This window comes from Pogona vitticeps, chromosome 1 (genome assembly GCF_051106095.1).
Source record: "Pogona vitticeps strain Pit_001003342236 chromosome 1, PviZW2.1, whole genome shotgun sequence".
Classification (NCBI taxonomy): domain Eukaryota; kingdom Metazoa; phylum Chordata; class Lepidosauria; order Squamata; family Agamidae; genus Pogona; species Pogona vitticeps.
The window spans coordinates 245,198,196-245,212,513 of record NC_135783.1 but is presented as its reverse complement, the minus strand read 5'-3'; the positions used below and the strand labels follow the sequence as shown (position 1 = coordinate 245,212,513).

The following is a 14,318-nucleotide window of genomic DNA, read 5'->3' as shown; positions in this document are numbered from 1 at the left end:
ATGTACATCTCAGTTATCAACTCTTTTCCTTCCCAGCTGGTGCCCAGGCACACAACCCAGACTGAAGCTGCCTTTTTGAATACCTGAGCCTTGAATACATATTTTTATTTAAGGCAGGAGGGGTACATTTTTGGCCTCAGGGCCAACTGGCTCTGAGTAGGAATGCATACAGGTTCATGCCAGTAGAAAGTGGGGGCCAAACCTCCAAGTGAACACTGTAGTCTCCCACTTTTAATATGACTTAGGGCTTGTCCATATAGTGATGTTTTCTCTAAACATACCAGACTTGTTTTTAGGTCATATTTTGGTTGTGGGTACTCCCCCTCCCAGTTTTGAATAGACAATCCTTTTATTTGCATCCACACATAGGGAGGGTATTAGTTATTGGATGTACTGGCATGCAGTAGGTTGCCCCAGTACCACCTGTCAAAATACATCCATAATTGCACCCTGACACCTGACTCGCAACACCATTGCTCTCTCCTTTTGCCTATCATCTCTGCCTATTCCCTTTCCTCTTTGTTTTATCCATCTGCAGAGCCAATGAAAGATTCTCATGTTCTCCTTCCCTCCTCAGACACATCCCAAGCAAGGAAGATCTCCTGCTGTCCAAAAGAATAGGAAATTTCACTTCTGCGTGTGGATAATCCACCCAAGGCGTTGGCCTTTCCTATCCACACAATTAATCTAAAATGGCAACTGTCCTACACACCAGAGGTTAGTTCATGTAACCTCTATAAGCATAGACAGTGTTTTAATTCTACCTTCAAGAATTCAGCCATAACAATCAATGATCCCAAGAGCAGCTTCCAAATATTTTAATCTGTATATGTTGGATAATCAACTATTTCCTGTGCTGCACAGTTTCTTCCCTGAGGGAAAATGTATATTTAGCACACCAAGAGTTTCACCTGTGGTTCGTGGGTGAAGAGTAGAAAGCTCAAGACCTGGATAAATACTGTGGTACCATCAAGACTTGGTACTTTGTTCACCTGAGCCTTATGAGCCATAACAGGTGGCTAGAATCATTCTGAGTAGATGAGAAGCTAAGTAACACCTCTTTGTATTTTACAATATTTCTGTAAGTTTTTCTCTTTCCTTCCAGTACTTCTCCACCAGCATCCTTCTTTCAGATTTTGAGACTGAACAACAAGGGCCTGTTCCTTTCATTTTTGCATATTGTGTAGAGAAAGTTCAGCAGTGTTACTAATATTTGCTATGGCATAGTAAATCTTGTGGATTGTGTCCAGTTCCACCAACGTGAAAGCGATGTCATGAATGAAGCCTCATTTTCATCCCTGTGTCAGTTTCAGATTCAGTACTTCTGTTCCACTCATGCAAGACTTCGCACAAGTTGTTGTGCAACTCACAATAACAATTCTTAGCCAATGGAATTGTGCTAGTTCCTGAAAAGGTAAGAAGCCCTGACCCCATCCCAGAACACCCCAAGTCTCCAAAGCCTCTTTTCTCCTTCCCAAAGAAGCTATTCAAGAACAAATATGCTCCTCTCTCAGAAAGGTTTTCATTTGATTTTCAGTGCATTCTTGTGAGCTGGCATAGCATGGTGACAAAGAGACTGAACTACCAAGTAGGTAGGCCACCCAATTGTAAGACAAAATTATCCTGTTTTACTTATAGTTGTACATTGTGAAAATTGCAACTACATAATCCATGTGAGGTTTGAAAACTCAAAACAAATGGAAGTTCTATATGAATCTTTAGTATTATTATTATAATACCAAGTGTATAGCTTCTATGTTCATGGGAAACTGGGGACATTTTCCACAATGGAATTAATAAGGATCTACATAACTCTAAAAATGAGTCGGATATGTTGCATTATTCAGCAGCTCTAATGAGAAGAAAGTTCAGTGCTTACTTCATTAGTGTAGAGACTGAGAACATAGGTCAAGTCTCATACCTTAGGTTCACAGTTGCCTTTGCTATGGCATCAGGAATGTCAGCCACCTGAAGCCCCTGATCTCATAAAAGGGCACTTCTTAATTTATTGCATGTAATATTAATAATCTGCATGTGTGCAATTTATTTTAATTTATTTTTAATGTTGGGGAGGAGAGCTGTTCATGAGCTTTTCTGCTTCAGATGCCCAAACGACTTGATTGCTCTTCGGTACTACGTATGGTTTCAGGGTTATCGTTTTCTGTTCTGCCTCAGAGAGTAAAAAATCTTGGGCAAGATCCTACATAGCCCCTTTGAATCTATGTCACCATGATCTAGATCAGTGGTTCTTAACCTTTTTGAAAGAAACGCCCCCTTGAGCCATTGAGGAAGTTATCATCGCCCCCCCCTCCCCGTGGTGATATCTTTTATTTATTTATTTATTTATTTATTTATTTATTTATTCATTCATTCATTCATTCATTCATTCATTCATTCATTCATTCATTCATTCATTTAAGACACTTAAATCCAGTGACCCCTGAAAACAAAATTAAATTCCAAGAAAATGAAATGCCCCCCAAAAAGTAACATTTAATGATTTAGTTGCAAGTGAATTTTAAGACGCGAAAAGAAATATAAAAAGGGCATAAAAACAAATGCAGGAACTAAAAATTTCAAGACAAAAAGTCTGAAACTAAATTAAAATTGGAGGAAAATATATATTCATGCTCACTGTAAAAAGGCTGCAGCCATCTTCACAGGTTTGGCTTGCTCCAGCACCCCCCTACCGCCCCCCTTCTGCTCCAGCGCCCCCACGCCGCCCCTTTTCATTCTACCGCCCCCCTGAAAAATGAAATCGCCCCCTGGGGGGGACATTATCGCCCACGTTAAGAACCTAGGATCTAGATGGCTGTGGTACCCTAGCATCCAGTGTCAAGACCAGGAAATCGAGTTGTGTCTATTTGCAAAATCATACTTAACCTAATCACATTATTTTAGTTTCTAAATATGGCTTATGTAGAATGAGACCTGCTCTTTAGCTCTTGGTAGGATAAAATACTATATGGGAAATGGCTCTAAAATAACCTTTATTCCACAAAGGTTATAAAGGACATAGGTAGAGATACCAGTGATCAGATTAAAGGAGAACTTCATTTCAAACCATAATTCACCAGGAGAGTTTAGATTTCTGAAGAGTATTCAAGGAATGACTGACATGACTTCTTATATCATTCACCAGATCTCTGAATATGAAAACACAGCTAGAGGAAAACTGCACCATGGTGACAGAGTTTGTTCTCTTTGGTTTCTCTGTAAATCCAGAGCAGCAGTTTCCTCTCTTTGGAGTGTTCCTCATGGTCTACATCATTACCCTGATGGGGAATCTGGGCCTGATTCTGTTAATACAGCTCAGCACCCGGCTTCACACACCCATGTATTTCTTCCGCTGAAACTTGTCTGTTGTTGATATCTGTTACTCATCAGTCATCACCCCGAAGATGCTCATGGGCCTTCTAGCAGATTACAAATCCATTTCCTTCAATGAGTGTTTTGCTCAGCTCTACTTTTTTGTTGCTTGGGTGTGCACAGAGTGTTTCCTGCTGGCCACAATGGCATATGACTGTTACATGGCCATCTGTAACCCACTGCTGTATTCAGCTATCATGTCCCCAAAACTCTGTGTCTTCTTGATTACTGCCTCATGTTTCATTGGTTTCACAAATGCAGTGATTACAGTGTGTTTTTTAAGTAGGTTGCGTTACTGTGGTTCTAATGTCATCCAACATTTTTTTTGTGACACGCCTCCCCTTTTAGCCGTAAGTTCTGATAGACGCGTCACAGAAACAATCATTTCCTTCCTAGCAGGAGTCACCACAGTCGGGTCCCTAAGCATCATTCTCTTCTCCTACCTATTTATTTTGTTGGCCATCCTCAAGATCCGTTCTGCTCAAGGCAGGTACAAGGCCTTCTCCACATGTACTTCTCACCTTAGCGCTGTTACCATCTTTTATGGGACTCTGATATTTACATATTTGCGCCCCAACACAAGCTACTCCTTGGGCCAGGATCAAGTAGCATCTCTATTCTACACAGTGGTGGTCCCAATGATGAATCCTATGATCTATAGCCTGAGGAACAAGGAAGTGAAGGAAGCTCTCAGGCAATCCATGAAAATGAAATTATCTTTGTCATAATTTACATAAGAATACGTAGCAGACACTGAACAGGACAATTATGAAGCAAAAATGAAATGACATGAACTCAATACTAGTGTGCATCATGTATGTCATTCAAAGTGCATAAAAAGATATTGCATATCTGATTCTATTCATGTTATCCTTAATTAAGACAATGGTTTCCTCTATTGTATTCGCGAAGGCTTTCACGGCCGGGATCTAATGGTTGTTGTAGGTTTTTCGGGCTTCTTGGCCGTGTTCTGAAGGTGGTTCTTCCTAACGTTTCGCCAGTCTCTGTGGCTGGCACTCCAAGCCAACTACATCAGAGCACAGTTTGCTGTCCTCTGAAGATGCCGGCCACAGAGACTGGCGAAACGTTAGGAAGAACCACCTTCAGAACACGGCCAAGAAGCCCGAAAAACCCACAACAACCGTTTCCTCTATTATTTACAGGGTTTAACATCACAAAGCTAGGAAGTTTATGTTATCTTTCTTCACATATTACTGCTTTTTTAAATGTTTGCCTATGTTTACCTTGTCATTTTGAACTATGCTTAAAATGCCATTGACTGTGCCTTGTGAGTTTCACAACCTTCTGTTCCTGCTGTTCACACATTCTCCTGTATACCTGTTTGTGTGCTTCTGTATCCATGCATGCACATCCCTACTTATGTATATATACCAGATGAAGGCTCATGCAGCTCAAAAGATCCTGCTCCACAAAGTGTTCTGCCAAAATCTGTAACATCATGAAAGACTACAGGAATTCATTGGCTTGTTGTCCATTATCTGAAGAATTCTGTCATTAAGGTGATCTGGGCTATGGCGGTCTTCCGAGGATTTTCTGGAAATGGTTTACTGGTTCCTCCTTCTCTACACTTTGGGAACATGCAGCTTATGCAAGAGTCACTGGCTCATTTCCTGAGAGGCACACTGGAGAATCAAACTCCCAACCTCTAAATTACGTATGTCAATAAAAGCATTACTAAAATCATAATGTTGTTGCGGGATTCCCACTGACTCATATGGCTGTCATACTGGTAACTGCACTGTATGAGGAACCCTGAACTTTATCCAAACAAATCCAAGGTATGAGGCCCTTTAAACCATTTTCCTGTTCCACATACCCAAAAGAAGGGTAGCAGCCCATTTCACAGAACATGACTGCAGAACTGACAACTACCAGGAGTAGAGTTGGCAGTTCTATGGAAAAGGCCTAACTGATGGCTCACAGTACACATTAATTGGTAATTTATTTAAATATGGCCCCAATCATGAGAGAGCCATCTATGGAAAAGCCATTGTAAGTAGCTTGCATAATGTAAAAACAGCTTCTTATGAGCTTCCAGTTCTGCCTTAGTGAGTAATAATGTATTTCATGTGCTTTTTAATGTGCTTTATCATTTATAATTTAGCATTTCACCTTCTGTGAAGCCAACACTTTTAAGTGATGAAAATACTTAGGATTTTGCATGACTTGCTTGTGATAGATCTTGTTAACATCCAAAAGTGGCTGATTTTAGTTGTTGCACTAGGAGAAATATTGGATCACATAACTGCTTTGTTTTATTATGTGCTAAACCATTCCAAGAGCAGTACTTTGGAGTAGGGGAGTGACGGATGTTCCTAATGGCATTAAAATGAGCAGAGAAAAAGAATGGTATAAGCATAACCTGGCTAAGAGAGATTCATGGTATTTTACTCCTTTGGCTTTGACACCGCTGGCCATGCATGGCTACAGTAGCTCAGTTGGTTGGGAGAGAGCTGTAGTTTTTAAAAGAGAGGATTTTTTCCAAGATACAGTCTGAAAGCAGTTGATCTCTCTCACCATGTACCTCTCAATCCTTGATGCAATCTCAACAGTGATGTAGCCTTAGAATCACAAAGATGGAAAGGTGTTTGGGGGTCGTCTCATGCAGCCTGTTCCTCAATTCTGGCTCTACAGTGCAAGATCGAGCTGCGGGAAGCCTGGGAGATGGCTGTCCAGTAAGACTGTGCACATTTCCCTGATCCAGTTCACAGTCCAATTCTCCATTGTACAGAACCCATCTTGATCTCCATCCAAATGGACTCAGACGGATTCTCTTTAAATCCCCAAATTAGAACTGATGTGAAACTCTGGATCACCATCTTCTCATTGATTTGCATAGGTAAAATAAAGAAGCTGTAATTTATTTATCTACTGTATCTATTTGTGTTCCAAACCAGTGTACATGTAGACACTAGGGAGGGGATTCGGCCTGTTAAGCTTCAGAGAGCTGGTTTCGGGGGGGAGAGACTGCACCTGGAAAAAAACAAAATATGATTCTGAAAAGTATCTATGATCATAGCTGCCATTTCATGCTGGGCCAGAACTGGGAGTATTTCACTTTAAAAGCATTTTAACAGCACTGGATGAGCACAGGAGAGGAAGCGGTGGTGGGCAGAGGTGGGTAGGCCAGCTAAGGTTTGCAGCAAACAGCTGAGTAAGTCTAACCAAGACAGCCTTTTGGGTGGGCATAGCCCACTTCATTTTGAAGACATTAGGCAAGGTCCCTTGAAAGCATCCCCAAAGTTCAGCGATGAACTATTATACCAAAAGATACGACCAAGGCTATGAAATATAATGATGAATTTTGAAGCCCTGAACTGAAACATCTGGCGAGGGTGCACTGGGCAGCAGACATTCTGGTGGGGATGAGCGGGCCCAAGGACACAGCCATATGAAGCTAGATCAGAATGAAGCACCTTTTCCAGAGAGAGGCATAGGGCTCTGGCGTTGGAGACCCTGTGCTGCCCCAAGCTGAACTCCTGCACCGAAGAGCACAGCAAGGACCACCTCATCATCCGGTGCCACCATCTCAACACAGTATTGGAAGAGCTGGACTTACAACAGAAAATATCCATCTTGGGATCCCCTGTGTCCCCATCCCATGTTCTTCATGGTGGTTTGCTCGCCCAAGTCTCTTGTGGGGTGCAGGGGGCAGATAGATACCAAGCAAAGGGAACTGTTACACCCCCTGGTGGCGAAAGTACAAATGGGAGACTTAAGTCTCAAGATGTATAAAAATGCTGGCAACACAGATTTTATTCTTATCTTGAAAGAGCAGGCTTGACAAGTTTCAGTGGTGGCCGCCTTCAGGTGCTAAGCATAAAATAAAAATATATATTAATTTAGAAACAGTGGGCTTGGGATAGTTACAGCTCTTTTTTCTTATCTATACAGTAAACGATATAAAATATCAATAAATATACACATAACAAGATCCATAAAATCCTAGTACAACTTAATAAAAGCATATACGACACATACCAAGCTTTTAGAACTTTTGCTTCTCATTTGGTCTCTACCAGCTCCAATGTTAATCCGAAGGGCAAATACAAAAGGGATACCTCCCTGCCTCCAGTGAGCTGGTACTCATTTTACCAAGAAGGATGGAAAGCCTTGAGCCAGTTGCCAGAATCTATTGGTATTGAACACTGACCATGAGCAGAGTTTTGGCTGCAACACTACAATTCAACCACTGTGCCACGAGGCTAGCAGCTGCTGCTGCTGCCACCTAAAGGCATTGATTAGATATATTGTGCTACAATAATGTTCAGGCAATTTACCCCTCCTCATATGCTGCCAACAGGGAAGAGATACAGCAATCCTGAGATCCTCCCCACCTCAAATTGCTTGAATGAATGAATGAATGAATGAATGAATGAATGAATGAATGAATGAATGAATGAATGAATGAATGAATGAATGAATGAATGAAAATATTTTTAAATTAAGGTTCTATATTATTCCCCAAATGTTGCTTGCTTGCTTTTTAAAGGTATTTTTAGCCCCCCTTTCTCCTTAAAAAGGACTCAAGGCAGCCAACATCATTTAAAGATAGTATAACATTGGTGAGTATCCAAATACAAAATGATTTTTAAAAATACTGTAAGGAAAAACATGAGCAATGCCAAAACACATTCAAAGCAGTAAGGTACACCAATCCATTTAACATCCCACATAGGCAGACAGCCACTCAAGAAAAGGTTACCTGAAGAGAGAGGTTTTCCCTTGCTCGTGGAAGGACAGCAAAGATGGAGCCTGCCTAGCCTCCTGTGGGAGGGAGTTCCAAAGTCTGGGAGCAGCAACAAAGAAGGCCCTCTCCTGGGTGAAGGTGACAGGGTTGAGAGAAAAAGGCATCTCCTGATGATCTTAGTCCTCAAAGAGGCTCATAATAGGAAAAGCAGTCCTTGAGACAGCCTGGACCCCAGCCATTTAGGACTTCATAGGTTAGAGCCAGCACTCTGAATTGTGCTTGGAAATGGATCAACAGCCAGTGGAGCTGCTATAACAGGGGAGTTATGTGATCCCTGTAACCAACCAGAGTTATTTGGCTGCTGAAGTTTCTTGACATTTTCCATAAGAAACCTAACGTAGAGCTTGTTAAAGTAATCCAGCCAGGAGGTAATTAATGTCACCATGGCCAAATCAAACCTCTTAAGTCTACTCCTAAGTGTTTCTGGCACACTAGTTTTAATTGTGCAAATGCACTCCTGGTCACTGCTAAAACCTGAGCATCCAGACTCAGAGATGAAGCTAGGAACACCCCCAAGCTGCACACCAGTGTTTTCAGAGGGAGTGTAACCCCATCCAGCATAGGCTTCATCCCTGTTCCCTGATCTGCCTTTTGATTGACCAAGAGCACCAGTATCTTGTCTGAGTTAAGTTTCAGTTTATTCACCCTCATCTACTGATCTAGAGTCAAAAGAGCTTCCTGAGATTTGGATGGCAAGGAGAGGTGGAGGTGGATATCATCCCCATACTGGTACTTACCCACATTGTGATTACTCTATTGCTTTGATTGTTTTTTACTTTTCTTACAAGGTGCTCAAGTGTGTAAGAAGCAGTATAAATGGTAAGAAACATAAGAAGAGTCATGGAGTGCATCTAGTCTGGTCCTGCATTCCCACAGTGCCTAGCCTGATAGTCATGGAGCCCAGAAGCAGGACAGGACACCAATAGCATCTTCACACTTATGTGCTACACACATCTCAATTTTATCTTCAGAGCAAATCTGTGAAATATGTTTGTTAAGAGATAGTGAGTGAGCCAAAGTCATCCAATGAACTTCACACATGAGTGGGGAATTCAACGTGGATCTCTCTGGATGTAGGCTGCCACTCTGTCCTGCAGAGAGGGGTCTGTGAAAATCCAGATGTTGTTGGATTTCCCCTCTGCCTCTGCCAAGCTGGCCAGTGCTGAAAGATGATGGACGTATTTCTTCAGATCTGAAAGCTCACAGATCCCCCACCCATGCTTTTACTCATTGGTTCTCATTAGATCTCTCTGGATGCCTGTTAGTTTGGGATAACCATGATTAAGGGTATTAGGCCAGAAATTGTAAATAAGAAGAACAGTATCTCTTTAGAGGAGAAAATGAATTATATTTATCCATATACTGTACTACTTTATGGGTGGTACATTGTAACATACACCTCCACCATCTGTTTTATTTATGAATATAACAGATACATGTACGGAAAGAAGGCTGTCACCATTAATTCTAAGTATATCTGAGTCCGGTGCTTTTTCATTAATGACAAAGATGGCTCAAAGATGGCCTCAGCAGACAATCAGGTCTCCAAATCCCAGAAGCAACAAAGAAATACTCCAGCACTGCCTATGTGGGAGCCCTTTCATAGGTGCCTTTGCAGTCTGCAGTCTCAAAATATTATAGGGCCTTAATAATATTATATGAAAGACAAACCTTTTAGTTGTTAGCTAAGATTAGTCTTCCACATACTTGCAGGAAGTATGTCCCTCTTGAGTTTGTAGAACCAGACTGTATGCATTATTATTTAAGAGGCACTAGAAGCCATACAGTCTTAATCATTTATCATCATTGTTATCATTTTGGAAAGCAAGTTGGAATGCCACAGATGACTTAGTTTGAATAGGTATCAGCATGTTTTACAATTCATTCTGCCTTCCACTGAATAGCATCATTAGCTGCTGAAGTGCTTAGATATTTTCTTTCTTCAGGGAAGAACTATCATCTACTGAAACACAGTAAATCTGACTCGTCTTTCTAGTGTCTTGCTGCTTTGTATAGATAAAGGGCTCAAGTTTAAATGTCCCTAAAACTGTAGCAAATGGAAATCGCAAACACCCTTTCTTAGTGACCACAAAAAATACTTTTCTGAAATGGTCAACAGATGGATGTAAGGAACTTCTGTTGGGGAGGGGGGGAAATGCTATAATTGGAAAGCCACCACAAAAATGCTGTGTAGAGATCAGATTTGCCACTGATAGTGGTAGCTTCTTCTCCCCACAAAAAATTCAACATTTAACTCTAAATGTAAGAGAGTGACATATGGAAGAAGGCAATTCTTCAACTGTATAAACCCTAGACATGGAAAAACTGACACCCTAGAAACAAATTCACAACTAGTAAAAATTTGCTGTGTCAGTACAATATTCTGCAAAAAACACCCAAAGCCTAACTCTCTGGTCTGAATTGTGATACTCACTGGTAGTCCTATTCCAGATCAATTAATGTGCAAAATGTTCTTAGAGCAACCCCACATATAGCATGGTACAATAGTCCACTCAAGTGGCTATCAGAGATGCATAGTAGCAAAATTCCTTTTTTTTTTCTTTTTTCTTTTTTCTTTTTTAAGGAAAGGGTAATGCTGTCCTATTGACCAAAGCAAACTGCAATAAGAGGAAGTGGGATATTCAGAACAGAAAGCATAATCTCTTTTTTGGAAACTTGTGTCAACAAGTGGAGGAGGAAACCTATGTTGCACCTTCTTTCCTTTCTTCTCAGCTCTACGGGTTCTACCCAGATCAATGAATAAAGTTTACAAGAGTACCGCTATAGATATATAGGCTCTCCACACATGTGTCAGGGACACTTGCAAGATCTCTGATTATGTGGAAAGAGCCTACATGCCTTCTAGTTGTACATGCATAGCAACTATCTAGACTTACAGCTTACATAATTATGTGACCTGTTGGTTTCAGTAGTGATGATAGGAACATTTTACCATCAGGACTGCACAAGCAGAGATTTCTTGCCTCCTGGTGAACTTTCTCTGTCAAAATTCTTGTCCACAGTCCCTCCTATTCTCCAAGCACAGTCTGACACTTAATAATCTTCTTATTGTCATTCCTCTCCTACTATAGGTTGGGCATTCTCATGGCTTTTCTGCCAAAAATGTAATTCAGCTAATGGATTGGATGTTCTTTCCCCAGCTAGATTTACAAGTGTTACCTCAGCACTCTTCTTTAGTGCCATGTCATCTTCACCAGACAGAAGATGCCCAACTAACTGTGGATGAAACATGGGACACCTCTTGTAACTCTTGATCGAAAATGCATATGCCAACACCATTTTCTGTGGCAGGTTCCCTGCTGAAGAGACAAGCATCTGCTACTGGCTGGAGGAGAAGCCACAAGAATGTAGCAGCGGACTGGCAGATGGAGAAAAAGACAAAGAAGGATTTAAAAAGCAAAGTCATCAACATCCCAGGGATTATAGGAGCTAGTGCAACTGGTAGGATTTTGAGGCACTTAAATAGCCAGATAAATAGCCAGGCACAGGAAAACCTGCCCTAAACCCCAGAAAGTATAATGGTAACTGAAAATCCAATAGTAAGTTGCAACTAGAGTAAGCTTCTTGAATCAATGGAACTTACAGAGATGTTGACTCGCCAAATCCTCACTGATTCAATGGGCCTACCATAGTTGTGACTTACTACTGTATTTCAGCTGATAACTGCAATCCTGTAATCTCTGGGAGGAGGTCACAAGAGCCCTCAGGTTTAGCTGTCCAGATGCACCAAACAATATATGTAGGTGGAGAAGATGCATTCTCAGAAACTTTGTCCATGTGACGGTAGGAGGTCCTCCACTGTTCTTATTCCATTATCAAAGAGAATAATGGGATTGTGCACATGTTTTGCAAGCAGACAGTTCTGAGCTCAATCCTCAGAATCTTCAGATGTGGCCCAAAAAGATCCCAATATGAAATCCCAAAAACGGAGTTACAGAAGGAAAATTGATCTGGCTTGTTAGAAAGCAGTTTGCTGTCTTCCTAAATCAAGCTAAAGCATTCTAAGATTGTTTTGGCAGTGGGTGCTGTAACCTTCTGTGACTATAAAGCTCTTGCTTCAGAACTCAGAAAGTTCAGAGCCTCATGGTGCAGTGGTTAAACTGCTGTGCTGCAGCCAAAACTGTGCTCACAACCTGGGCTTCAATCCCAGGTAGCTGGCTCAAGGTTGACTCAGCCTTCTATCTTTCAGAGGTCAGTAAAATGAGTACCCAGGTCGCTGGGGGGGGGGCAATGTGTAACCTGCATAATTAACTTGTAAACTGCCCAGAGAGTGCTTGAAGTGCTATGAGGCAGTATATAAGCAGCACACTTTGCTTTTTGCTTTTTTGCTTTATATTTTTAAGAAGAATGAATGTAGTGATATGCTGAAGCCATCCATAATGAGTAGTGGTAGGATGATGCTCTGGGACCCAATAATCAATTATAGAATAGAAAAGTCACTATCACTTAACAAACATATTTCACAGATTTATTCTGAAGATAAAAGATGCTATTGGTGTCCTGTCCTGCTTCTGCGCTCCGTGACTATCAGGTTAGGCACTGTGGGAATGCAGGACCAGACTAGATGCACTTCATGACTCTTCCGATGTTTCTTACCATTTATACTGCTTCTTACACACTTTAGCACCTTTATTTATTTATTTATTTATTTATTTATTTATTTATTTATTTATTTATTTATTTATTTATTTGTTTGTTTGTTTGTTTGTTTGTTTGTTTGTTTGTTTGTTTGTTTATTTATTTATTTATTTATTTATTTATTTATTTATTTATTTATTTATTTATTTATTTATACCCCGCCTATCTGGTCGGTGAGAATGATTAATTGTAAGAATGATCAATTATAGATGGTTTCAACATGTCATTTTACTTATTCTACTTAAAAGTAACTTTACACAGTACACAAAAAAATTATGCTAAACCTTGTCTGCAATAGAAAGAAAAAGGATTTGGATAGCTTTGCTATCATTAAGCTCAGAGAATGTGGTAACTGGGGGAACAGTTGGTCTATATAATCTATACTGTTAGCAGTGGGGGTCGATATGATTACACAGGTTTACAAGAGACAACAGTGGTGGAGACATATAACTACCATTAAGTGAAGGGTTCCTTTCTTTGTCTTACCTAATCTGGTTCTTCCTTGACTATAGGCTGATATTCTCAAAATGATTTCACTTCCTCCCTCTCTCAGGCCCAAACTAGGCAATATTGTTAGCACATCATTAGAAGCAGAGTCCCCTTAAGAATAAAAGATGTCTGTATATTCTACTACATCTTGCCTCGCTTAGCATCTTGCAAATTATCTTGCTTCTGTTTCATAATTGGCCATTAGGAGGTAGGCACATGCTTCCCTTGCAAGTCGGATAGTGCTGTGAAGGAGTCATCCCCACAGAGGTGAAAAAATGTAGATTCAGAGAACACACATTTTATTTAGTGTGTGATTTGACCTTCCGTTCCAATGCTACCTCTCCCAAGTCTATGGCTAGTGTAGCATCCCGACTCTACCTCTATTTCCAGATGTATTTTCCAGAATAAACAGGTTCTCTGCTTGTTCAATATGTTCATTGCCACTTATTACCCTATTGTTTTACTGTTTTTAAGAGCCAATTAAAAACTTGGCTCTTCAGGCAGGCCTTCCCTTCTGTCAATACTTGATGTTATTCTTATTATAATTTTCTGTTTTCCCATCTTGAGCAATACTAACATTATTGTTTTGAATTGTTTTAGTGTATAATGTTTAATGGAACCCGCCCTGAGTAGACTTGTCTGGTGGGGCGGGGAGCGGGATAGAAATATAATAAATAAATTAATAAAATAATTTCCAAACATACCCAATAGACACCACTCCCCTAAGAATTTTTAGTTTCATGATGCTGTGTATGGAGGTACCGTTTCAAGCAGAAACTGTTTTTCTCCTGCAGCACTCAGGATTTGGGAGTAAGCTGTATTAAAGCAGTCCTCCAAATAAAAGTAACAAAAGACATACCGTAGAAGGCAAGTAATACAGGTTCCATGGGAATTGGGAACTGTTGTACGTACTTCCATCAACCATTGAGGCCACTAGGAGCTTGCATTCTCCTGCAGAGATGAAGAGTTGTTTGAGTCACAGTCATGATTATGTTTTTCATTGAAGGGCAAATGTGTGGGTAGGAAGTGA

General features: G+C 40.6%; 1 protein-coding gene across 1 annotated transcript; it reads left to right on the top strand.

Moving 5' to 3' along the window:
• Positions 1-2,957: 2,957 nt before the first annotated feature.
• LOC110085666 (olfactory receptor 5J3-like) lies at positions 2,958-13,967 on the top strand. The gene is given in 1 exon segment (XM_078383499.1): positions 2,958-13,967. A coding segment is annotated over 1 exon segment (945 nt). The 5' UTR covers positions 2,958-3,152; the 3' UTR covers positions 4,098-13,967.
• The last annotated feature ends 351 nt before the right edge of the window (positions 13,968-14,318 follow it).